Source organism: Capricornis sumatraensis, chromosome 1, assembly GCF_032405125.1.
Source record: "Capricornis sumatraensis isolate serow.1 chromosome 1, serow.2, whole genome shotgun sequence".
In the NCBI taxonomy this organism is placed as follows: Eukaryota; Metazoa; Chordata; class Mammalia; order Artiodactyla; family Bovidae; genus Capricornis; species Capricornis sumatraensis.
The window spans coordinates 251,242,527-251,268,973 of record NC_091069.1 but is presented as its reverse complement, the minus strand read 5'-3'; the positions used below and the strand labels follow the sequence as shown (position 1 = coordinate 251,268,973).

Genomic DNA, 26,447 nt, shown 5'->3' with positions numbered 1-26,447 from the left:
GGGTTCTCCTGGAAGCACAGCTCCCTGCAGGGCTGCCCGGGCCCTGTGGGCTTGGTAGGGACAGGGCAGAGAGGGCCCTGCGGATGTTCCGAGCAGTGACTGTGGGGGGAGGGGACATGCGGCTCACTGCAGACGATCCCCCCCTGCAGGGCAAGGTCAACGCCCTCTGTGCTGACATACCTAGGCACAGCCCTGCTCTGCTCTCAGCCCTGCTCACGGGGGCTGCCGCAGGCCCTGGGCTCTGCACACACCTCAGATGCCCTCCTGGGGCACAGCCTGCCCAGGCTGCTCTTAGGATGCCCTTCTGGCCACCCTGCTCACTCATAGTTCAGCCATCACCCCTCAAGCAGTGTCCCGTCCGTCTGTCTGCAGAAGCCACGGCCACTCCCCCCTCTCCCTTGGTTTTCTCCTTCCTTGGGGTGGACTCTGCCTGTCGTGAGCACTTGTTCCTGCCCTGCCCTGGCGTGGGCACCTCCTCGCTGCATCCCAGACCTGGCCAGCGAATCACCCACACACGTTCCCCAGGAGCCCAGCAGGTGACACTCCCTCTCAGGGTCCAGGGCAGCCACCCCTCCTCGCACTGGGCCAGCTCCAAAGCCCAATGACTCTGCAGACCAATGAGCAGGTCGAGGCTGTTCCCCACAACACCACAGGGTTGGGGGGGCAGGACACACACAGCGGGGCAAGGACAGGACAGGCCAGCAGTGCAAATCGGCTCTGCTCGAGGGCCCAGTGCACCATGGACATAGAGGGAGCTGGGGGGCCTAGCAGCTGTGGTGGCCCGTCCACCCGCTACTGGCCACATGGTGCTGGGGGTGCAGTCTCAGGGGGACATGGCCCCCAGGAGGGAGTGACCCTCCCGCTGCCCAGGAATGGAGAGGCTGTGGAGCTCACAGGCCGGCTGGCGGGGCCCCTATGAGCTCCTCAGACTCACTGACCACTGGGTTGTCAAGACTTCTGGACTTTCAGAGCAGCAAGCCCCCCACCCCTGTGGGCCCCTCAATCATGCAGGCTGGGACACAGAAAGGACCTGAGACACTGTGGCCCAGTGACCGGGAGCAGCGACCAGAATTCAGCGGTCTGTCGCTGTCTATGCCTCCGTTTCCCCTCTCTGACACACACGTGACACGTGATCCTGGAGCCAGGGGAGACGCTGTCACATACAGACCTCTGGCCTCAGCCTGCCTCTCAGCCTCCCCAGACCTCCGCCTCCTCCTGGAAAGGAGGCCCCATCCGGCCTCCCGAGGGCATGACATCAGGGCCAGCGGGGCCCCCGAGCCAGGCTCACGCAGCCCTGACCGAGCTCTCCTGGCTGGACCGATGGGAAAGCAGGTGGCGGGCGGGCCATTACCTGCCGGTGGCCCTATGAACACGCAGTGCCCGTCCTCGCGGGCTGGGAGGGAGGCGCAGGGGAGTGGCAGCCCGCGCCCGTCCAGGCGGCTCCAGCATGCGTCCTCCAGGGCCTCGCAGAACTGGCGACAGGGTGGCGGGCCGGGCGGCAGGCCGGGCCCGCAGGGGGGTGCCAGCAGCAGGCAGAAGAACCAGGCCAGGAAGCGGTGGCAGTGGGTCCGGAGCAGCGCCCCCCAGGCCGGGACCTCAGCCTGCACCTCCTCCCGACTTGCGTGGCGGAGATGGTTGGGCCACCAGGAGCGCCTGATGCCCAGGTTGCCGCAGAGAGCCAGGGAGGGCGGCAGGGGCAGGCAGCGGCCAGCGGTGGTGGGGACAGGCTGCCCAGTGACAGCCGGCTCAGCAGCCCTGAGCAGTGTAGACTTGTTAGCAAGACCGGGCCCCACAGAATCAGCCACGTGGGGAGCCCAAGCACCACTGTCCACAGTTAGAGCTGAGACTGCGACATGAGACAGCTTGGCAGGGGGATCAGAGGAGAGAGCCCAGAGGGCAGTGTGCCTGCCCAGGGAACCCGTCACCAGGGGAGGTAGAGGCGGTGTGGGCCTGCGGTCGTCAGCGTGCTGCTGGCCGGGACGGGCTGCTGCAAGCAAGAGTCCTTCACCGTCCAGCTGCAGGGGCCGCCTGAGGGGCAGCTGGCTTCCCCAGGGAGGCGCCCGGGCAGGCACAGAGGAAAGAGAAAATCTACCTGGGGTCGGCGGTACCAAGGACTCCCTGAACCAGGGTCTGCCAGGGGAGGGTGGCGGCTGGGTGGGCACTGGTAGGGCGCCGGCCTCGGTCATCTGGGTGTCTGGAGAGCTCAGGGCCTTGGTGCTCGGCTGGAGGGTGGTCCCGCTGTCCTGGGTGGTGCTGGAGGGTCCAGGGGTGGAGAGGGTGTCCGTGGTGTCCACTGGGGGCGGCGTCTCTGCCCTGGTGGAGCCCTCGGCTGGGGCAGTAGAAAGGGGGTCTGTGGGGGTCGCGGGGGCCAGCATCCCTGCCCTGGCAGAGCTCTCGGCAGGGGTGGTGTCCTGAGCGTCATCCCACAGCTGGACGAAGCTCCGGATGCCCTGCGCCACGTTCAGGATCTTGGCTCCGACACCGGCGATGTTTTCCTCCTTCAGGTCCGGGCTCGAGTTGGAGGCTATGGGGCCAGCAGGGGTCTGGCCCTGCCCCGCCTCTGGCCTCCCCAGAGGGTCTGTGGGGCTAGCAGGGACTTTCCACCAATCAGTGGAAGCATCCCGGGGGGCCACGTGCGTGGTGGTATCCTCCGTGGGCCACACAGGTGAGCTGTCCCGGGGCTTGGAGGCTGGTGCGGCTGTGGGCCAGGCACTGTTCCCGGACCATAGCCAGGACAGCAGTTGAGCCTGGGCGGCCGAGAGGCAGCAGGCAAGCAGCAGGAGGCTGTGGTGGCCGCGGCGGCTGCTAGGGTCGGGAGCCATGGGGCTGTGTGCTCCGCAGAGCAGCGGGCCGCCTCCGCTGTCAGGAGGTGGGGCCAGCCCGCTCCGCCTCCCGCTCCCCCCTATCCCCGGCCAGCAGCCAGCGCCAGCGCCCCATTCATGCATCTGGGAGGCTCCTCCTTCCACCTTTCTACTTCAAGAGGGAGAACAGGCAAATCTCCACGCAAGGCGACAGGTCCCCCCCAAGAACGCCTCACACTTCCTAGAAGCAGTAAAGACCTCCCCCGCCAGAGGCTAAAGGGCACTGGCAGGGCGGCCAGAGCAGTTCCCAGCTCCCTCCGCTGGGACCCGGGGCCCTGGGCCCCTCCAGACTGCCATTCGAGTCCCTGCTCGGGTGTGTGGGAGTTGGGTGGGCTCCAGGCCAGCACCTTAGTCCCGTTGAGGGCAGAGGGGGCTCCTGCATGCTCTGAGGCTCAGGAAGGACCCTCCTCCTCACCCTGCAGCCTGCAGAGCCCAGAACTGAGAAAGCACAGGGCACAGGCCCTCAAGGGCATCTGCCCTAGGTAGGGCTAGGAATCTCAGGAGACTGGAGTGCAGCCCCCAGTCCCCCGTGCCCACCGCCCTCTGCACTTGGAGACACTTTGACTGGGAAAAGCCTGGAAGCCTGGCCTTGGGCCACAGCTCTGGAGCAAAGCTGGAGCTTAGAAACCACTGGGCTCTCTCTGAGTCCTTCCTCCTGCTGCAGCTGCTGAAATGGTCAGCGTCCGGCCCCTGGGGCCTGCTCAGAGTCGCCTGCTCCCTAACCCACCTGGCTCTGTCCCCCAGGGACACCTGGCTTCCCTCACCCCATCCTGCCAGAGATCACAGCCTCTTTTTCACTTTCACTCTTAAAACCTGCTCAGTCACATCAGCCCTCTGTCTCCATGGACTAGAACCAAACTCTCCGGCGACCCTGCCGGTGTTTGAGTTCTCATTGAGTATTTCACTCAGACCTGGGAGTTTTTGATCAGTTCTTGAGAACTGCCCCAACGGGACAGCACAGCAGTTGGGAATCTACATGAAAGCAAAGGAAGATTATGGACTTGATGAGACCAAAGTCTCCAGACAAACGGAGATCTTCCCCACTGCTCCCACTCCTCGGAGCTCAGCCTGAGAGCAGGGAGGAGGGCTGGGTGAGTATGCCCTGTCTGCAGGCTCTGGGCACCAGCCTCCTCTAGACATTGCTCAGTGCCCCTTCCGGGGGTGTCCCACACTGGGGACTGCTAGGAGGCCAGAAGCCAGGCCGGCCTGCAGCTGGACTCCACCCACCCAGTCCCGACTCCTTCCTTCGTGAAACCTCAAACCTGCCTGCTCACTTGTGTCCAACTCTTTGTGACCCTATGGGCCATAACCCGCCAGGCTCCTCTGTCCACGGGATTCTCCAGGCAAGAATACTGGAGTGAGTTGCCATTTCCTTCTCCAGGGGATCTTCCCAACCCAGGCAGATTCTTTACCACTGAGCCACCAAGAAAGCCCTCAGATGACACAATTCCTCCTCCAGGACACTGAGGAATGTGTCCTCCCAGAGCTCACTTTGGGGTGTGGGGAGAAGGCCCCAGTGCCAGAGCAGCCTTGCCTGGGACTCATGGCTGGTGTGGGTGTCTGACTTGGAGGACGCTGCCCCTTCCCTGCCCAGCACCTGCCCTTGGTGCTGCCCCTTCAGTCCCCACCAGGAGGGGCTCCAGGCAGCAGCAGGAGGACAGGTGGGGGGGTTTCCCCCAACAAGAGGGCCCCAGGGCAGGACTAGCTCCAAGCTCTGTCCCATCCTGACCACCTGATGGGCGGTCTGTAAAGCAGTGTCCACAATCACCAGGCTGGGGCCCAGCTCCCGCCTTCCTCCTGGGCCTGCACACAGTGTGGCCAGCAGTGCTCACGGTCAGGAATCCTCGGCCAGCTGACCAGGGCCTGGGAGATGGGAGCCCAGGTGCAATCTGGGCGGTCTATACACGTCTGCACATGCCCAACACTCACTTCGGCAAACACAGGTGCTCCCTCCTGCAGGCTCACGTCATCACATGCAATCTCACACCTCCCCCACATACAGGTCCACGCACACACCACGCTCCACACTAGACCCCATGTGTGCCCTGCACGCCTGGCACGCCAGCTGCCCCTCTGCCCAAGTTCCCCGAGATCCCTGTCCACTCCAGGCTGTGGCTGGGCCCAGATCAGAACAAGGATGCTGTTGATAAACGCTGTCCAGGGAGTTGGGCAGCCTGGGGTCAAAATTATGGTTCAGGACAGCAGAACATGGGTCTCCTCTGGAAAAGGGCGGGGGAGCACCATTCCATGGAAGGCAACATCTGGGTCCCCCCATCCATCCCAGAATTCTCAGAAATGCCCAGAGAACGTTCTTGCTGTTCGCTGCCACTAATGGGATTTTATGCCTGAAAGTCTCTGGAAAATCTCGGGACAGAAATTTCAAAGGTCCTTCCCCTTCTCCAGGCACATCCTGGAGGGAGACCCTGGGCCCAGTTGAGGGAGAGCCCCTGCGCCGTCAGCGTGGGGCTGCCCTGCGCCCCCTGGTCCCGGGCCTCAGCTACTCCCCGGGGCCCCTCAGCAGCCCTGGGCCCGCACGCACTCGTTCACCTCACCCTGCTTGGGAGAGCCAGAGCCAGGAGAACCATGCTGCTGTGGCCCCCCTGCACTGAGTGCCCACACCATCCCCGGGAGACACCCCCACCCTCCCCCCAGACCCCACTCTTCCGGCCCACCTTCTGGAGGCCAAGCTCACCTCCCAGCACTCTGAGAACATCACATGTCCACCTACTCTGAGAACACCAGCACGGCTCTGCCCCAGGCCTCGGCTCCCATCAGGAAGCAACCTGCCGAGGTGCTGGTCTGAGACACCCCTCCCCCCGTCACACACCTGTACACACGTTCACGTGCACAGACTCACACGTACATGCACACACGCACATGGGCACAGCAGCATTCAGAAAGCATGCGGTATAGACCAGGCTCCCTGATAGCTGTGGCTGCCACAGGCCTGCCTGGGCCAGCCCATCGGGACACACAGGGTCTGAGCCTCAGGGCCCTGCAGAGGGTCCTGTAGGCGCTGGTTCCTCCGGAGTCCGTGCTCAACGTGGAGGCCAGGTAATCTTCCCTGAGCTGTCCATGGGGACGGAGGAGGGGAAACGGGTTTTGAGGGAAACCACTGGAAATGGCTGAAACACAAATACCTCTGGGTCAGGGCCCATGTTTCTGAGCCCCCAGGTTAGGAGTGACTGGGATCCGGGAATTCCTGGTGAGCTAGGAATTCACTGGGTCCAGGACCAGGAGCCAACAACAGCACGGTTCCTGCTGGGTCTCCTTCTGCAAGCTCTCACACACCCCTCAAGGCCTCGTGCCCCATGCTTAACTGCCCTGCAGCTCCAGACAGGGCTGCCCTGCCTCAGTGATGACGCCCCCTCCTCGATGGTGTGGTAGCCTCTGTTCTTTATTAACCTGGAGTCCTCCTCTATTCAGATTCCACGCTGCCACTACTTAAGTCAAGTTCTCCTGCATGGGTTGGTTCCCCCCTCACCACCCGCCCCACCTGCAGAACTGTCTCTGGTGACCTCTGACCCTTGGAGGACATAGAGTTTCTGTCTGAGGTTTCTTGGACACTATCAAATACAACAGGGTATTTTAATTTATAGAAGAGAATTCTCGACCCAGTGGAGATAGGAAGGCGGTGTTGGGAATAACAAGGCGGCTTTCTCTCTCACAGATTCTGGGAAATCTTGGGAATCTTGCAAGTGTCAGGTGGCCCCTAGCAAAGCTTCAAGTGGATTCCCTTCTCTCCTCATGCCAGGAACACCCCACCCCACCAGGATACCCCACACTCCCAGCTGAAAGGCCTTCCTTGCTCCTCTGCCCATGCACAGACCAAGCGAACACTTCTACCCTGTTGATGCCCCAAAGGGCTCACCAAGTGCATGGGGGCCGTGTGTCTATAGGTGTGTGTCTGCGTGTCTCTGACTGGTGTCTTAGTACATCTCTGTATATGCAAGTGCATGTCTGTGGACCCACACGTGTGCACGTGTCTCGGGTCCGGGTGCACTGCGTCCACTCCCCTGTGCACACGACTGTCTCGGGTTTCCAATGCCAGGGAGGCCCCCTGGCCAGCAGGGAAGTCCCACCAGGTCGGGGTTTGCTAGCCACCCCTGGGGTCTGTGCAACCCAGGGACGGGCATTCGGACTTCCATGTGACGGGCTGAGCTCAGCCTTCTGCTTGCACCTTCTCTTGGGAATGACGCCCAAATGACGCCCAAATCCAAAACCATCTGAGTCACTCCCTCACTGGCCCGCCTGGGGCCTCCCTGAGGGCACCTGGGCACCGTCCTTATGGGACAGGTCTCTCTGGTTCAGGATCACTCCCCCTCCAAGCACCAGGGGGGCTGAGGGGCCCGCCACCCGCTAGAAGAGGACCCAGCACCCAGAACTGCTGAAAGGTTTTGCCTCACGCCCTGCCTCGCCCATCGCCCCGCCCCACCTCCTACATCACCACGCCCACTGCCACGCCTCTCATCCCGCCCTGCATCCTGCCCTGCTCCGCCTCGCCCTACGGTTCACCAGGGTTTGTTCTGTCTTGTTGGCCAGACTGGTTTGGATTCCTGAATAATGTGATCTTTCATTTTCATTTTTAGAAAAGCGCAAACACCCACATGTGAGCAGAACTAATCTGAGGAACAAAGAGATGAGCGTGTCCAGGACTGAGGTCCAGGGCCACCAGCTCAGAGGAGGGCCTTGTCTGCCTGGCTCTTGGGGGCACTGCTGCTGGGGTTTCAGACATCCTGGGCCCCGGGCGGGGTCTCCCCTGAGGCCCTCCAAGTGGTCTGCCTGGGGCCGCCCACACCTGCCCAAAGGTCCCCAAGCCAGCACATCCTGCAGGGACCCCCCTCCTCAGGTCATCTGGGGTTCTCTTGCCCCTAAGGACCAGACACTAGAGATTGTTCAGTATGTGTGGGCCTGCGGGAGCTGGCCAGCCCTTGCAGGTGTCTCCAGGCCTCCGAGGAGAGGGCTTGAGAAACAACTGTTCCAGCGCCCACTGCTGGGGCACAGGCCCCAGACCCCAGGCCAGCAGCGCGTCCAGTGAAGACCCGTGCGTGGTTGACATGCTGTCTCCAGCTCTTCCAAAATGGAGCACGACCCCTCCTCTCTCTGTGTCCAACTAGTTTGTAGTGTCCGGAGTGTCCAGACGTCCTGCCCCAGCCCTGTGTTTCACAGCGACACTTTCGACCCACAAGGATAAAGGCCCTGTTGCTGGGCGGGAAGGCAGCAGGCTCTATGCAGACCACTGGCAGGGCCCCTGCCCCAGCCTTTCCTCATGGCCACTGTCCACCCTCAGGTTGCCGGGAATATTGAGTGGCCAGGATTGGGAGGCCAGGCAGCCGGGGCTACAGGTCAAGGCCCGTGGGTACCTCCCCTTCCTGTAGGTGTCGGTCACCTGAGGACCCACCTGGCCACACGGCCAGTGAGAGCTGAGCACACAGACCCAAGGACCAAGGGTGGCAGGCACGTTGCAACACTCTGTAATTTTTAACTGCCAGGCTGTCCAGCCCTGCCCCCTCTGTCCTCAGGTGTCATTTAACCTACTTCTTCCCCCAAGGGCTGTGACCCAAGGCCGGGCCAAGCAGGGGTGGGCGAGGGGCCACCTGGTGGGAAGGAGAGCCCCAGCCTCAATTCCAGACTCCTCTGTGGGTGACTTTGAGCCTTGGGAACCCTCCAGCCCCTAGATCCACACCAAGCATCGCCCCGCACTGAGAGGAGTGGGCCTCTCCCACAAACCCACCACTGGCCTGAGGGTGACAAGAAACACTGGGGCCCCTCTGGCCCCCACAGAGCCAGTTCTTGGAGAGGTGAGCATGGCAGGTGGAAACCCCCTGCTGGAGGGGCTATCAAGGGAGATGAAAGGTGGTCACAGAGCAGAGAGTCTCAAAACATGGACACATCTCAGGGAACAGGCACCTTCCCGAAGGGACCACCCAACAACCACCAAACACCGACGCCCTCCCAGCTCCCAGCTCCTGGCTCCTGGTGGAAGGCCACGTGGAGGACACGCGCATGCCTGTACAGGGCACGCCCCGAAGCCGGAATCTAAACATGAGGAAGCAGCTGGACAACTCAGACAGGGTGTCACAGGACAGTGGCCAGACTGTCCAGAAACATCCGTGTCAGGAAAGCGAGGTGGGAGGGACCATCCAGGGTGAGAGAGTGAGGAGCCACGGCCACCAAGGGCCATGTGGCACCTCGATGTGCCCAGGCCCCCGAGCAGAGCCAAGGGCCAGCTTCATAAAGGATGTCACTGGGACCTGGAGGGCCCTGTGAGTACGGCCTGCTCGTCAGAGAACAGGCGGACAGGTGTGATGCCCCTGCTGCAGGAGACACACTCGGGAAGGCCCGGCAACAGGTTGGGACGTGGCGCTCACAGCAACAAAAGGAGCGTGTGCACCTGCACGGGGATGTGAGTGTGGACACACACGTGGACGCGTGCGTGTGGTGTGTGTGGCCCTGCGACACACATGGACAGGCCTGGGGAAGAAGGGGAACCATGGTGAAGGGCGCACGTGAGCAGACTCCGCACAGTCCTTCTGATTTTTCTGCAGGTTTGCAACGTTCCCACAAGAGAAGTTCACAGGGAGAGCAGAGCTCACCTCCTGTGTCCACCTGGAGCACTCTCTCCACTGCCTGTCTCTGGAAATGCAGCTGGCTCAGCAGAGGGGGGTCAGACCTGCTTTCCAGGCACATCCCGCCCCTGCGGCCACACGTGGGAGTTACCCTGCCAAGCCTTCAAACCCCTCTAGCAGGTTGCCTACCAGCTGGAAGCAGTTCTTAGCTTCCCTGAGCACCCAGCAGGTGACACCACCACCAATTTCCCTTAATTGACATCATTTATGTTCAGTTTCCAGGTAACCCTAGTGGTAAAAGAATCTACCTGCAATCCAGGAGACATGGGTTCAATCCCTGGGTTGGAAGATGCCCTGGAGGAGGAAACGGCAGCCCACTCCAGTATTCTTACCCTTACAATCCCATGGACAGAGGAGCCTGGTGGCCTCAGTCCGTGGGGTCACACAGAGTCGGACAGGACTTAGTACATCAGCACAGCACCACAAAACAAAAGATCTAAGCATGCTTCCTCAGTCAGGCTGTAGACTCTTCGGGAATCACCCAAACTCCACCCCCCAAAGCAGAGCAGACATGTTTACAAGCTCTAAAACTCCTTTAAGAACAAGGGGGGCTTCTAGACTTTGTTTTTCTTTTACAAGACTATTATGCTGGATGCCTCGAAATCCCACATGGATATGAGGGTCGGTTGGCCAGTTCCTACAAGGATACCAGCAGGATGGGGTGGGGGCCGCACTGGCTGGAGGTGGTATCAGGGGGTGACGCCATGCTAACAGTGAGAACTCTTCCAGTTCAAGAACGTGCGGTGTCTTCCCTTCACTTCTCTCTACGCTGGTTTTTAATTTTCAGGGTATACGTTTTACACTTATTTCTTTGTTAAACTTATTCCTAAATATTTTACTCTTTTTGGTGCTTCTGTAAATAGCATTTTTTTTTTCTAAATTTCATTTCTGGATTGTTCATTGCAAGTTATCAAGACATACAATTGTTTTTTACACTGGTTTTGTATCCTTGCAAACTTGCTGAATTTATTTCTTCTGATAATTTTTAGCAGGTTCTTTAGAACTCTACATAAATAAGATCACAGCATCTGTGAACAGAGTACAACGTTGACTAGAAGTGGTGAGAGGGGATGTCCTTGCCTTGGCCCGATCTTTTGGGAAGTGCCCAGCCTCTCACCAGTAAGTACAATGTTAGGCATGGGTCTTCAGAAATGCCTTTTCTTGAGTTGAGGAAGTGCCTACTTCCTAGTCTGTTGAATGTTCTTATCATGAAAGGGTGTTGGACTTCCTCTAATGTCTTTTCTGTATCTATTGAGATGACTGTGATTTTTATTTCATTGATTTTATATATTGCATGAATTTTCAGACATGAAACCAAATGTGCATTCCTGGGATGAAGCCCAGGGGTCATGACGTAATTCTTTCTCTGTGACTGGATTTAGTTTGCTAGGTCTTCTAAGAGTTTTTGTGATGTAAGATGTATCGGTCTGTAGTTCTCTGTGTTTGTGGTATCTGTACAGTCTGGGCCTCATAAAATGAGCAGGGATGTGTCCTCCCCCAACACCCCTTATTTTCTGAAGGAGTTTGTGAAGAACTTGTTTTAATTCTTCTTTAAAATGTTAGTAAAAGTCAGCTTTGAAGCCAAGCTTTTCTTTATGGGAAGTTTATGGATTACCAATTGAATCTCTCCATTTGTTACAGATCTACTCAAGTAATCTATGTCTTACTGAATTTCAGTAGTTTGTCTCTCTAGAAATGTGTTCACTTCATCTACGTGTATAGTTTGTTAACATATAGTTGCTCACAGTTTTGGGTTAGAACAGCGTGCAGGGTTAGAACAAAACTGGAGGATTCACATTTCCCTATTTCCAACCTTCCTAAAATGCTAAGTAACCAAGTCAGCACGGTACTGGCATACAGACAGGCGACAGATGAGTGAAACAGAATCAAGAGTCTTGAAATAAACTCACGCATCCATGGTCAACTGACTTTTGACAAGGTTGCCAAAACTATTCCATGGGGAAAGAATAGTTTTCAACAAATGGGCTGGATAGCCACAGGCAAAAGATGTGGCCAGACCCTTACTTCACACCATGTACAAAAATCAGCTTCAGATGAATCAACATCTAAATATAAGGGCTGAAAATAAAAGAAAAACTCTTTCTTACTAGAAAACACAGAATAAATCTTCACAAGCTTGGATTTGGCAAAGGATTCTTGGATATGACACCAAACGCAACAGGAGAAAGAAATAGATAAATCTGACTTCATCAAAACTGAAAAACTTTGTGCTTCAAAGCAAACAAGCAAGTGAAAAGACAACCACAGAATGGGAGAAAATACCTGCAAATCACATACCCAAGAAGAGATTTATATCTGGGACATATAACCCAAGGTTATATATTGGGTTACAACCCAACAATAAGAAGAAAATCTAATTTTTTAAATGGGCAAACAGTCTGAATAGACATTCCTCTGCTGAAGACCTAGAAACAGCTAACAAGCACCTGAGAAGATGCTCCACACCACCAGTCATCTGGAAAACATAACCGGGAACCACAGTGAGATATGGGTCACACCCACTCAGAGGGCAAGGGTCAAAAATATAATCGCAAGTGCTGGAGAGATGCAGGGACGTCACAGCCCCTTATCCCCTCCCGGCCCGAGTGTAAGATGGGCAGACGCTTTGGAAGAGTGTAGCAGTTCCTCAGATGGTTAAGCAGAGTTACCTTGTGTCCCAGAAATTCCACTCTGGATTGATATTGAGAGAGATGAAAGCATGGGTCCACACAAAATCTTGTGCATGAATGTTTACAACAGCACCATTCACTTCAGTCAAAAGGAGGAACAATGAAGTGTCCCCAACTGCCAGTGGTCACACTGGCGGTCCATCCACACAGCGGAGTGTGGTTCAGTCATGAAAAGAAGGAGGGCCTGACACGCACCGCAACACAGATGATGCTTGAACACACGACATCCAGTGAAACAGCCACACACAAAGGTCACATAAAGACTCCACTTACATGAAATAGAATGGGGAAATCTATAGACCCTGATGCTGAGAAAGATTGAGGGCAGAAGAAGGGGATGACAGAGGATGAGATGGTTGGATGGCATCCCTGACTCGATGGACATGAGTTTGAGCAAACTCTGAGAGATGGTGAAGGACAGGCAAGCCTGGTGTGCTGCAGTCCATGGGGTTGCAAAGAGTCGGACACGATTTAGAGACTAAACAACCACATAGAAAGTAAACCAGTAGATTAGTGGTTGGTTAGGGCTGGGGTGACAGCTAAAAGGTTTCTTTTTTTTTTTTTTACTGAAATATAGTTGATGTGCGATATTCTGTAAGTTCCAGGCGTACAATATAGTGATTCACAACTTTGAAAGGTTAGGCTTCATTAGTGGTTATTATAAACCTATAAACCCCATGTTGCTTATTTTATACCTAATAGTGCGTAACTTAACCCCAGCCCCTATCTTGCCCTTTCCCTCTCCCCACTGGTGACCACTGGCTTGTTCTCTCAATCTGTGATCCTGCTGCTTTTCTGTCATTTTCATTGGCTGCATCTTTTAGATTCCACATATATGTGCTATGCTTCCCTCGTGGCTCAGACAGTAAAGAATATGCCTGTTACGCAGGACACCAGGGTTCAGTCCCTGGGCTGGGAAGATCTCCTGGAGAAGGGAATGGCAAGCCACTCCAGTATTCTTGCCTGGAGAATCTTATGGACAGAGGAGGCTGGCGGGCTGCAGTCCAGGGGGGTCACAAACAGTCGGACACGACCAACACTTTCACTATACGTGGTAATCACACGATACAATGGTATTTTAGTGGTATAAGTCTTTTTCTGTCTGACGTATTTCACTCGGCATAATGCCCTCCAAGTCTATCCATGATGTTGTAAGTGGCAAAATTAAGGCTTGTTTTTGAAAAGATAGAAGTGTTCTGAAATTACGAACATCTTTGAACTAAAACCTTCTGAATCATACCCTTTAAGTCAGTGAATTTATGGCATGCGAATTATGGCTCAGCAGAGCTGTTTAAAAAAAGAGTGAAGGGAGCCTGTCACAGCTGTCAAACCACACAACCCTGACACTACTTAATTTGCATTTATTTGATGGTTCCTGAGATTGATGTTTTGAATACAGTCAATGAAAATATTTCTCTCCTTTATAAATTCCTGTGCACTTTTACTCATTTTTAAGGGTATTTAATCTTAAAAAAAAAACAAAGAAAACCCAGGGATACAGTCAATGGTTGTCAATGGTTGTCTTTGCTACTAATGATGTTTTTCAAGCTTATCACAAGCCTCTTTCACAAAACCCAGGTTCCTACTTTTAATGAGTTCCATCTGTGCCCGGGGTGCCTGGCAGGTCCACAGAGCTGCCACTTAGTTCCACCAGCTCAAGGCTGAAATTCACGCCTGTGCTTCGCTCTACACAAGGCACGTCGACCAACATCACAGCCATCCTGCATCTCGTCAGGAGCCCCGGGAAGGGGGTGGGCCAACCCCAGAGGGGACAGGGGACAAGGACTCTCCGGCTCCAGGCCCAACGTGTACCCACGTCCCTGTGCCCCCGTGTTCCACCTCAGGGGACATCGTCCTTCCTTCATTCAACAAACACGCCTTGAGCTCTTCCTATAGGCCCAACTTGCTCTGGGCGCTGGAGACGTGTCAGCCTCGGGCAGGAAGAGTCAACCACCGAGAGGACACAAACCAACTGGACAGCAAGGGGTGCACAGGGTGAGTGCCCAGACAGGATGTGGGGCAGAGGGAGGGCGCCTGGCGGGGATGGAGAACCCAGCAGCGTCCCCCACACTCGGACACCAAGCCCTGTGCAGTGACCTGGCCTCCCCTGTGGAAGGATCAGATAGCTGCTCGGCCACCCGGGTGGGACAAGCAGGACCTGCGCCAGTGGAGAGAATGGTCCCCTTTCCTGGAGTCTTAAGGTCAACCAAGCCAGTGTCACCACGAGACCTGGGTCCTTTAGCAGTTGTGGATGCCTTCAGTGTCTGCGGTTCCAGGGTCACGTCCATGACACCCACGACAGGGCACCAGGGGTCTAGCGTTTCAAATAAAGGCCCTTGACCCAGGAAGTTAATATTTGACTAGTATTTCCACCGAAGGTCACATTGCTGCACCATCCTTCGGCGACAGGGACAGCAGGGAGCTCTGAGCAAGGACTTGTCGCCATCCCACCCCAACAGGCACAGGGCAGCCTCAGCTCCTTGCCATGACCTTCTAGAACCCATGAGAACATGCTGGGGGACAGGAGGCCTTGGAACTGAGAGCTGGGCTCCCATGGGTGGGGGCCACAGCGGGGGTGAGGGGCAGAGAGAACGCAGAGGACCAGCAGGGACCTTAAAGCGGCAAGCTGCCTGATTAGTTTTTAAGGGCCTGACGGTTGCTCATTAACTGGATTTTTCACGGCCGACTGGAGGGCAGGCTCTCGTGGCCAGGTTCCCACGGCGGGGGGATGCGCCAGGGAGCAGCCGCCAGCTCGGTCAGCCCCTATCTGTGACCGCTCCGGTCAGGGTCAGGCCGCGCTCTGGGATGTGCAGCCCGGCCGGTCAAGGCCGGAGCCCCCTACCCCAGCGCCTACAGCTGCCCTTGTAACTTCATGTCCACAGGCACCTCCTGGATGGCAAGCCCCTCGCCCCTTTCTCAGAGCCAAGCCCTCGGGGAGGAAGAGAAGCAGAGTGGGGGAGGTGGGTGGTGGCGGAGCAGCTGTCTGCCACTGGAGGGTGTGCCGTGAACATGACCTTATTAGGAAGAGGTCATGCATGTGAAATTAAGGATCTCAAGACAAACTGGGTCCCAGATCAACCAGGAGGGTCCTCAACAAGAGACACGGCACGGGAAGCAGCCCGTGGAGATGGACGGGAGTGAGAGAGACGACCACCAGCCAGGACGCCCGGAGTCCTGGGAGCTGGACGAGCCAGGAGGGCCCCCCCGGAACCCCGGAGGGAGCGCCACCCCTGCCCTCAGACTTCCGGCTCAGAGAGAAGAGATTTCGGTTGTTTGGAGCCCCACAGTATGTGGTCATTTTCAAAGGCTGCCCCAAGAGACCCCCCAAGGGTCACCAAGGACAAGTACGGGCAGTGAGGGAGGGCGGGGCCGGCAGCAAGCCCACCCAGAATCAGGGATTTCCCTGCGGCCAGGGCTGCAGCCTGTGACCTGCCCGCCCGCCCCCAGGGCTGGGCTCGCGTCTGTGGTAGAGGCAGCCCCTGGCCAGGCCCACTGGGTCTCGACCATCCACACAAAGCCGAAACCCACAGGGCAGAGGGAAGGCTGGGGGTCGGCACCACCTGTCCCCACCTTCACCTAGTTAACCCTCGGCCGGGAGGAGACAAGGACAAGTCTGGTCACAGCCGTCCGTGCAGGCTGCCCAGGCACCTGACCAAGCTCAAGGTGCTATGGTCACCCCTGCCAGGAGGCAGCCTCCAGTCATCACCCGCCCACGCCACAGGAACGACCCCACCTATGGGGACGTCGGCCAGCCCAGGGTCAGGATGATGGGGTTGGGAAGCAGAGAGAGTGTGAGCCCAGGCCGCCCGTCAGGCTCCAGGTCCTGCCAGGGAGGGCTCCACGCAGACAGGACCCGGAGAGAGAGGTCAGCCCTAGTCCAGAGCGGGGACCCTACCCAGTGCCTTGCACAGGCCACCAACTCGGAGTTCCGCTCCACAGACTGAGGTCAGAAGGGGACATCACAGCCCCTGACCCCACAGCATCTGCTGGGAGAGTGCAGTCAAAGTGCCCCAGAGTCCAGCAAGCCAGAACTTAAGTTGATGCCAGAACAGTCACGAAACAGCTGGTTTGGGTCCTGCTTCCTGCCCTTTCAGGGCCGCGGGGACACAGGTGAGTGGAGGACCGGGTCGGGCCATAGCTCTCACAGGCAGGTGTCCAGACACCTCGTCCACCTGGCTCCAACTTTCCCTTCTGGCTAAATTCACAGCTGGAGCCATAAATCCCTTCTCAGACTCGTTCCTACCGACCGCCCCACAAACCGCCCCTGCACAGGCTCTGTACAGATGACTTGCCCCCCAAGCCCTGAGCCATGCTTCCCCCACAAGCCCAGAACTGTCCCGAGTGGCAGTAACTGGAGGAAGATCACCCTGCCCTGTAAACAGGCTTGTGCATAGAAGACATCCGGGTCTGTGAGCACAGGGCTGTCATGTGGGGCACCGGCCGCCAGAGGGAGCCACGGACCCAAGGATGGGAGACGGTAGAGGTGGACCCAGAAAGTTCACCTTGGGGGGTCATTATAAAGAGTCAATGTGTTGCATGTGTTGTGATGGACACAGGTCCAGAAAGCATCCCCTCCCATCCACAGCCCTAACTTATCACCCCTCGACCGACGCTCAGTGACTGGACGTTGGGGTCCCCAGGCCAGCCGGCACACCAGCCCACCTAGAGAACTGGGTCCCTGTGGCTGCTCTCACGCTGCTAAACTTATGCCTGCCAGGAAGCACGTCCCCAAAATGGGGTCACAGGCTCAGAGACAAGCCCCCAGAATTTAGGTAACGGTGAGGGTCAAGTCGGGATCCACTGCCGGCCCTGCGTGGGGTGTAGGCAGGAGGTGAAGTATCTTCACGTGGGAGGACATGTGAGGCCAGAGGGAGGGGCAGGCAGGGTTGCACACCCCCACCCCCACCAGACACACACGTGCCACTCCCCAAACCTGTAACATGGTAGGGAACTCGGATGCAGGCTGCTGGTCAGCTGACTTTAAAAAAGAGATGATCCTGGCTTATCCGGACAGGCCCACTGTGCTCCCAAGGGCCCTTACATGGGGAAGAGCCACAAACCAGAGAGATGGTGTCACGAGAAGGACCGAACTGGGGCCCAGAGAGAGAGTCAAAGGAGATGCTGGAAAGAGGATTCTCCCCAGGGGCCCCTGGAAGGACCAGCCCTTGCCCACACCAGTCCAGAGAGAACCATGTCAGACTTCTGACTTCCACGACACAGAGAAAATACCTCTGTGTTACTTTATGGCAGGCACCCTGTGGTCACTGGTCACAGGGGCCCCTGGACCTCCCTCCACTCTGCATCTCCTGAGGGGCCCACACCTGTGGCCCTGGCACTGCATCTTCACGTTTAGGGGCCCCTTCCTCCATCCAGCCCAGCATGTTCATGTTTGGGGGTGCAAGCACCTTTTGTTATGGGGCGCTGGCATCCTCCTGACCCAGCTCTGCAAACACCTCTCTGGTTTGTCCACCCATCTCTGGTTCGCCCATCCATCTCTGGTTCGCCCCTCCATCTCTCGCTCTTGGCTGAGGGTCCTTTTCAGCCCCCTGACTGTGAGACCACCGACGTGTCCTGAATGACAGCCTGATGTTTGCGGTTTCACTCCAGGACCTTCAGATCATTGCTTCTCAAACCACCAGCCAGGACCCGCTTTCCCCAACCAGTCGTGGCCAACACTTTGTAACACACAGTGAAAATGTCCCAGTGGTGCTCCACACGGGGACTGTCGCTTTCTGTGCTTGGTGCCCTGTCCCCAAGCCACCCAGGAGCCCTGGGCCACCACGAGCGGGGCATCTGAGCCACCTTCTTCTGGCTGCATGGACAGAGACATGCCCCGCCAGCCAGCCAGCAAACCGCCACTTCCAGAGAACGACCACGGAGGAGCTGGCGGGGCCATGCAGGGCCGAGTGCTGGGGCCTCGGTCAGGCTGAAGGCCGCAGTCTTCCTCCCCTTCCTGGGGAAGAGCTGCCTCCAAAGCAGCCCCACAGGAGAGCAGAGCCCTGGGCTGCGGCTGGCGGGGCTGTGGAGGGTTGGAGCAGAGAAAGGAGGGGTCGGCCAAAAGGGCAGGATGGGCAGTCGGTGCGTCCAACCCCACAGCAGCGGCACCCCATGAGCCAGCTCACGGAGCTCCTACCCAAGGCATGTGTGCGTAGGTGACACAAGCCCCACCTCCAGAACACGGGCAGCTGGACTGGCCCAAACCTGGGAGGGGACGTTCCTTCTCTGTCTGGCGTCCCTGGGGGACAGCCGCGTCCTGGCTGAGCCTGGCAGCAAGCTGCATCCACCGCCCCAGTCCAGCCTGCATCCAGCAAAGGCGACCTTCCCAATTAACAGTCCCTCTTGTTCCAGATGGAAGTTGAAAATGGAAATTTCACTCAACTCTAAACTACAAGAAATGTGGTCTGTGGGAAGTTATACAGTGAACATGGATTCCTCTGAGGACGGTCTGTGTTCCTGGGCTCCAGGCACAGCCCCACCCACACCCTTTCCCCATCATGTGGGTATCTACCCTCCAGGGGTGCCAGGCACAGCCCCACTCACACCCTGTCCCCCCCCATCACATGGGCATCCTGCTTCAGGGGCATCAGGCACAGCCCTGCCTATGTCCTGCCCCCCGTCCTGCGGGCATCCCCCTCCAGGTGGCTAGACAGGTCCAGGATGAGGTGGCTGTTCTGGGCTGCATCCTGCTGGAGAGTGAAGGCCCCGCTACACCCTGAGGGGTCACCTCTCCAGGCAGGGCCCCACTCACGCAGCCCAAGGAAGTCAACCTACAGTTAAATCAGTGTCAGCGATGAGATGACAGACTGCATGGGCGGCACTGCCAGTCTGACTGGAGATAACACCCTCTGAAATGCTCTTGCTCAGAGAACACCCATCTGCGAGGTTTACAGAGCACCCCCAGAAGAAGGGATGGGGCTCCAACACGTGTGGTGTGGACCCAGCCGCCCAGGCCGCCAGGCCCGCTGCTCCCACGAGACGGGCAACAGGAGGGATGCCCACAGGTGATGGAAGGGGTGCGGGTTCACACGCACATGCCCACCAGAGGGGACCACGTGTCATCACGACCCCCAGAGCCCCAGCCCCGGCCATACACGACCTCCACGCCCCATGGGAGCCTCCTCAGTGGTGTCAGCCCCTCCCATTGGCCCCAGCGTGGGACCACCTCCTCATTCCCACCTGCATCCTGCAAGCCCTGCCAATGCCCCTCCCCAAGTCGGCCAGTCTGTCCCTCGGCCACATCCTGGACAGGGCTTCAGGGCTCACCCTGTAGCTGCCTGAGCCTCAGGCCACACTGGGCTCCCTCTGCCAGGATGCGTAGCATCCGCCTCCAGTGCTCACCAAGTCCAGGGACACCTTTTCTGGATGGTTCTGGGGCACAGCTGACTGCCAGGCCCTGGTCCTCCACACCCACCCTGACCACCTGGCCACCTGGCCAGCCCGACCACCTGGTCACCTGACGACCTGGCCACCTGACCAGCCTGACCGCCTGGCCACCCTGACCACCTGGCCACCTGGCCAGCCCAACCACCTGATCACCTGGCCAGCCCAGCCACCTGATCACCTGGCCACCTGACCACATGGCCACCCTGACCACCTGGCCACCCTGACCACCTGCCCAGCCCGACCACCTGACCACCTGGCCAGCCCAACCACCTGGCCACTCTGACCACCTGGCCACCTGACGACCTGGCCACCTGACCAGCCTGACCACCTGACCACCTGATCACTCTGACCACCTGGCCATCTGGCCAGCCCAACCACCTGACCACCTGGCCAGCCCGACCACCTGGCCACCTGGCCACCCTGACCACCTGGCCACCTGGCCAGCCTGACCACCTGATCACCTGGCCACCTGACCACATGGCCACCCTGACCACCTGGCCACCCTGACCACCTGGCCACCTGGCCACCTGGCCACATGGCCACCCTGACCACTCTGACCACCTGGCCAGCCTGACCACCTGGCCATCTAACCACATGGCCACCCTGACCACCTGGCCACCCTGACCACCTGGCCAGCCTGACCACCTGACCACTTGGCCACTCTGACCACCTGGCCACCTGGCCACCTGACCATGGACCAAACTGCTCCCTCTGAAGGCCAGACCAGGGCCCAGGGCACAAGGAGGTGTGTCCCCTCCAGTTGCGTTCCTGCTCCAATGACCACACCTGCGCCTGTGCCCCCAGCCATGCACTCACAACACCCATACCTGTTCGGGCTCCCACTGTGTGAGCATGAGCTTACCCCGCACCTTGTGCCACTGAGGAAGCGGGGGGCGGGGGCGGGGGGCTTTAGGTACAGAAGGCAGACGCGTGGAGTGTCCAGAGCTAGGCTCCACTGAGTGCTTCCCCAGAAAACCACCAAGGAGCCAAGCCCTCTGGGTTCCCATGCACTCATTGTGGGGCTGGGGTTGCAGAGGCTGGCACCTGACCCCCAGCTGCCCATGTCTCAGCCTCACAGCCCCTCCGTGGCTCAAGGCACAGGGCAGGCACACGGCCAGTAGCTATGTAAAGAAACAAGCAGAGAATGGGACCTGCGCGCCTTAAAGGTTACCCCAACATGACCCCTGAGGGAACAGGAGGCCATGGAGGCCTAGGGAAGGGATCTCCTTGCAGGTTTGTTAACTTGAAACTAGCCCTGATGCCTGCAATGGCCGGGGGAGCTTCTAGGCCGTCTGAGGCCCTCCCACCTCCAGGAGCAGCTGTGGCCCCAGCAGTGCCGGGGCAAGGCTGTCCACGGAGCCTCCGTCTCCCTCAGAACACAGACCGCCCCATTAGCACACCTGGCAGGTAGCGACAACCTAGTCTCTTAAAGCCTGTTCACAATGTACCTACGAAAATAGATTTTTTTAATTTTAAAAGATAGAACAAAATGTTCCCTCCTGTCAGCCAATCTTCCTCCTGACGTCTGAGCAAGTTCAGCGCGCTTCTGTCTCCCTGCTCTTCTACAATATTCAGAGGGTCAAAAGAATCAGACATTAAACAAGACTGTGTGACCCCTTTTAAAACGAAACCACTGTTATTTTCTTTGGCTAAACCGTTAAGGCAAGTTTCAAAGAGGATTAACATCTGCACAGCCCGCTGTTTGTCTCCAGAGCCTTTCTGGCGTGTTCTCATTCGGCCATCACAGGAGGGGCCCAGGGTGCCCTGCAGGGGGCATTTCTGGGCCCACAGCGACATACTGAACATCACTCTGGAAGTTAGGCAGGCAGCCAAGCGGTCAGTCTGATTTGTGCAGCTTCACCAAGAGGGGAGCGAGCCATGGGCAGGGGTGGACGAGACTGTGCCCTTCCCAGAGGGCACCTCGAGTGGGTCCCACATCACGTCTTCGCAGCGTGGAGCCGCCAGGGGTGTGGGAGAGGGGTCTTGTTCTGGTGACCTGCTCCAGGGCCATTCGAGGAGGATCGAACAGCGGAGACTGGAAACACCGCGGGCACAGCAGAGCCCAGGCCTTGGGGAGAGCTCTGCTGGGCTCAGAAATGCACCCAGCACAACCGCTGGGGCCTTGAAACACCACCATCCTCCGCAGGGTAGCGGGAACCGCATCAGAAAGAGCCTCCCCCGCCCCCACCCCTCCGACTGGGGTGGCCCCGCCCACCTGCCTGGGGCGGGGGCGGGAGCAGGGCAAGGGGCGGGGACTGCGGCTCCCTCCCTGCTCTCAGGCGCTCCGCGGAGGTGTCTGGAAACGCCCTTGGCTTCCTGAGAGCTCTGCTCTGGCTCAGGCCCCCTCCCAGGCTGCCTGACAGCCCCGATAAGCTGCTGTGCCTGGAATGTGACATTCCGGGGGCGTCAGGTCCCAGCCTGGCAAGAAACCACCTGGAAGACAAATGACCGGACGCCTGCTGGACACAAAGGTCCCCGCGGGTTACAGACGGTGGACCCGGTGGGCGTGGCCTCTCTACTCATTTCTGTCGGTTCGTTTCGATCCCGGCCTCAGGCCCCACGATGCCCGGCAGACCCCCATGCGGGGTGACCCTGTGGGGTGAACGTGCCTTGGAGCCTGCTGACTTGGGCTTCCCGACCAGCCGGTCCCGGCTGACCAGGCCCTGCATGAAAGGGCCAGGCCGGAGGTCCCTGCCAGAAGAGTCTGTGGCCATAACAAATCTCTCCATGTGGCCTCTGCCTAGATATCAAAGCAAATACACCGCGAACCACGAGACCCGAGACCCGAGGCCAGGACCAGCCGCCTCCGCATTCCTCAGCTTCCATTTGCCTTTGTAACCAGACCGAGGGTCACCAGGAGCGACCCCCGAGTCAGCCCTGGGCGGGCCCAGCCCCCATTCTGCAGTCTGCACAGGCCAGGTGTCTCAGGAGACCCGGGCACCCCACCTAGAACCCCCTCCCGGCACCCAGGCAGACGGCTGAGGCCTCCCATTTCTGCCAAATTAATCACTTTGAGCTGCCTGCCCTGGGGCGGGGGTGAGGAACCGGAACAGGGAAGGGACCTTCCTCCTGCTTGGGACTGTAGCTGGGACCCCCCCACACAGAGGGTCCTGGTACCAGTAGGGATGCAGCCCCCACACCCCCACCTCATGGTCACCACACTGCTGGCCCCGCACTAGTGTCGAAGCCTCAGGCAGGGCAGCAGCAGCCCTTCCTCGGGACCAGGCTGCAATCGGGTGGGGTTGGGGCAGCCAGGTGGGTGCACGTGTTGATGGGCTCCGGGGAGGTTGGGGGGGGGGGCAGTCGAGGTCACATAGTGGCCGTCACATAGCTCATGAAGGATGCTGAGGGAGCATCTTCGAGATGCTGGTAACGGGGTGGCAGAGATGCGGGTGACGGGGAAGCAAGGACACAGGTGATGGGGAAGCAAAGATGCGGGTTATAAGGGATATAAGTGATGGAGAGGCAGAGATGTGGGTGATGGACACCCACAGCATATCTGGCTGCAAGAAGGACCCCGCCATAGACAGTGATGGAGCAGCTTGAGTGACCTCGGCCCAAGGCACACTGGGCTCCACACCCCTCCCCTCCCTGCTCTCAGATGCTTCATCACAGATGTGGGATCTGCTCATCTGCTCAAAGCTTGAAGCAGGATGATGCCTCCAGCCGCTCCAGGGGCCGCAGGGGTCAGGGGGAACATAGCGGGCCCGGAACAAAGGCTCCCCTTTGATGCTGCTGTAGCACTTGGAGCTTGCCATGGTGCACACAGCTAAAGGATGAATGAATGGATGGGGGATCCTGTGGGAAAGGATCTCTCCACAGGGAGAGGAGAGGCTCTCACCCAGGCTGCCCCGTGTGCTGGGGAGCCCCTCCTAACCTTTCTTTCTACCCTGCCCGGAGCAGCGACTGTCCTGCCACCCACCCACACTTCTGCAAGCCCGATGGTGGTGAGAAGAGAACAGGGACCCTCCACCCTCACCGATTCTCAGGAGGCCTGGTGTGGTGTTCACACACGTTCCTGAGGGACTCACAGGAAGAGGTTCCCAGACTCAACTTGGGAAAAGCACAGTCCTGAGTCTGGAATCCCGAGTCCAGAGATGGTTCAGTTACACAAGATGATGTTGTAAATGTGAAAGGACCTGCACCGAAGTGTTATTAGCCATAAAAGAAACCCCACAAAGCAGTGACCCATGACAACGCAGATGAGCATGGTAAGCATGGTTCTCAGTGAGAGAAGCCAGACGCAAAAGGACACATACTAGGCTCCACCCACGTAAAACGTCCAGAGCAGGGAGTCCTGACGCAAGGAGCAGATACACTGGGGCCAGGCGCTGGGTCGGGGTGGGGTTTCCACAAGGAGAATGCTCTCCAGCTGCACAGCCAGTGGTTGTGCAACGGAGTGAATGTACTAAACATCCTGAGTTGTTCACCGTGAAAGGATTAGTTTTATGCTGTGAATGAATGAAAGTTAATAAAAGTTAAAATGATGAAAAAGTTAAGGACCATGTTCTCCAGCCTATAGAGGACAGAACATATGACACCACGTCCTGGAATCTCCTGATCTAAGTCCTGGGCCCGGCCTGGCCAGGGATCAGCGCCTGCACGTGGTAGGACAGGGGGCGGCCCACCTTCCCCAGTCTGCTTAGCCCTTGTCTAGGTGGCCACCCCGTCACACAGCACATTCACAGCCCCGGCCTCACTCACCCACAGACTCCTGAAGCCCTGAGGGTACAGTGCAGTGAGAGGCACCCTCGAGGCTCCTGGGGAGACCAGAGGGAGGCAGTCAGGAAGGCTGCATGGGGGAGGTGGCGTGGGCACATCCACCCACCCTGGCTCTGACCCAGGAAACCTGGAATCCTCTGCCTCCCAGGACGATGCCAGGAAGCAGTCTTCTCCATGGAGAGGCTGGGGCCCTGGAGGCCTGGGGGCCTTGAGTCACTGCACCTCATTGCTCAGCCATGAGCTCACCATCCAGGTGCCAGCCTGAGCTTGGAGGCCGCACCCACTCTGCCTCCCCATCAGCCCCACGGCACCCAGCCCCAAGCCACGAGCTGGGCACAGACAAGCCAGGGCCCATGTGTCTGCAGATGGAAGTCAGAATACAGATTCTAGTGGGACTCAGGCCACTCAGACCTCACCGTCCAGTAAAGGGCTGGTGCAATACGTGGGCAGCTCCACCCAGACATGTCTGGCTCGGTTCTGACATGCAGGCAGGCAGGTGAGGTCATGCTGGGTGGGCACAGGGCAAGGAGGGGCCTTCCCAGAGAAGGCAGGGCTCTTACCAAGCAGTGTCCCAGAGGCATGGGCACAGTGGGAGTCTGGGGTCTGGGCAGACAAGGCAGTTCACTCTGGGGAGCAAAGAGTCTTGGGGCTGCCATGAGTGAGGGGCCTCACACCTGCCTTCTGGGGTCCATGCCCAGAAGGCATGGGCAGGAGGGGGCTCCAGGCCTGGTATATCTGAGCACATTGGGCACATGCAGGAAGGAGAGGGACGGGCTAGGGGGGCATTCTGATGTGAAAGGTTCAGTGAGATGGAGACAGATGAGAAGAAACATCAAAACAACAAGCTCAGCTATCCCCACTCAGGGCCACAAATGGTCATGTGGCATCCAGGAGGTCAGCAGACCTGGTCCTACAAATGCTCCATCTGGAAAACCCTGGTTTAGCACGCAAACACATATACACATGCACATGCACCCACACGCTCCTACATGCACACACATGAACACATGCACACACATGTACGCACATACTTGTATATACACGTGTGATTGTGCATACACCTACATGCACACTACACACTTGTGCACACACACCTGCAATATATCATGGACCTACACACACACATGCACACAAGCACCTTCATGCACACACACATGCACACATGCACCCACATGGAACATGCATACATGTACACACTTGTACACATGTGCCCACATATACGTGTGTGTGCACACACATACACCCACACACGTGCCTTACACATGCGTACACACCTACACAGGTGTTCACACAGGCATGTGCACACATGCACAGGGATACATGGACACATCCACATACAAATGTACACACCTGCATCTGCATGCACACTTGCGTATGCACATGCACACATGTACACACAAGCACATATACGCATAAACAATAGAATGGGAAAGACTAGAGGTCTCGTCAGGAAAATCAGAGATACCAAGGGAACACTTCATGCAAAGATGGACACAATAAAGGACAGAAATGGTATGGACCTAACAGAAGAAGAAGATATTAAAAAGAAGTGGCAAGAATACACAGAACTGTACAAAAAATATCTTCATGACCCAGATAACCATGATAGTGTGTTCATTCACCTAGAGCCAGACATCCTGGAATGTGAAGTTAAGTGGGCCTTAGGAAGCATCACTACAAACAAAGCTAGTGGAAGTGATGGAATTCCAGTTGAGCTATTTCAAATCCTAAAAGATGATGCTGTGAAAGTGCTGCACTCAATATGCCACCAAATTTGGAAAACTCAGCAGTGGCCACAGGACTGGAAAAGGTCAGTTTTCATTCCAATCCCAAAGAAAGGCAATGCCAAAGAATGTTCAAATTACTGCACAATTGTACTCATCTCACATGCTAGCAAAGTAATGCTCAAAATTCTCCAAGCCAGGCTTCAACAGTATGTGAACTGTGAACTTCCAGATGTTCAAGCTGGTTTTTAAAAAGGCAGAGGAACCAGAGATCAAATTGCCCACATCCGTTGGATCATTGAAAAAGCATGAGAGTTCCAGAAAGACATCTATTTCTGCTTTATTGACTATGCCAAAGCCATTGACTGTGTGGATCAGAGCAAACTGTGGAAAATTCTGAGAGATGGGAATACCAGACCACCTGACTGCCTCCTGAGA

General features: G+C 57.7%; 1 protein-coding gene across 5 annotated transcripts in view; it reads right to left on the bottom strand.

The window, feature by feature from the left end:
* Positions 1-26,447, bottom strand: part of COL18A1 (collagen type XVIII alpha 1 chain) — a 94,919-nt gene that overhangs the window by 49,776 nt on the left and 18,696 nt on the right. For 2 of the 5 annotated variants that reach the window (XM_068970852.1, XM_068970861.1), the window contains exon 1: positions 1,352-2,822. The exons of 1 other annotated variant lie outside the window; for it this stretch is intronic. In XM_068970852.1, coding sequence (XP_068826953.1) covers positions 1,352-2,822 — 1,471 coding nt within the window. Of the gene's footprint in view, positions 1-1,351; positions 2,823-26,447 lie in introns of those variants that run through there. 2 more of the 5 variants (XM_068970871.1, XM_068970879.1) reach the window with 1 other exon arrangement.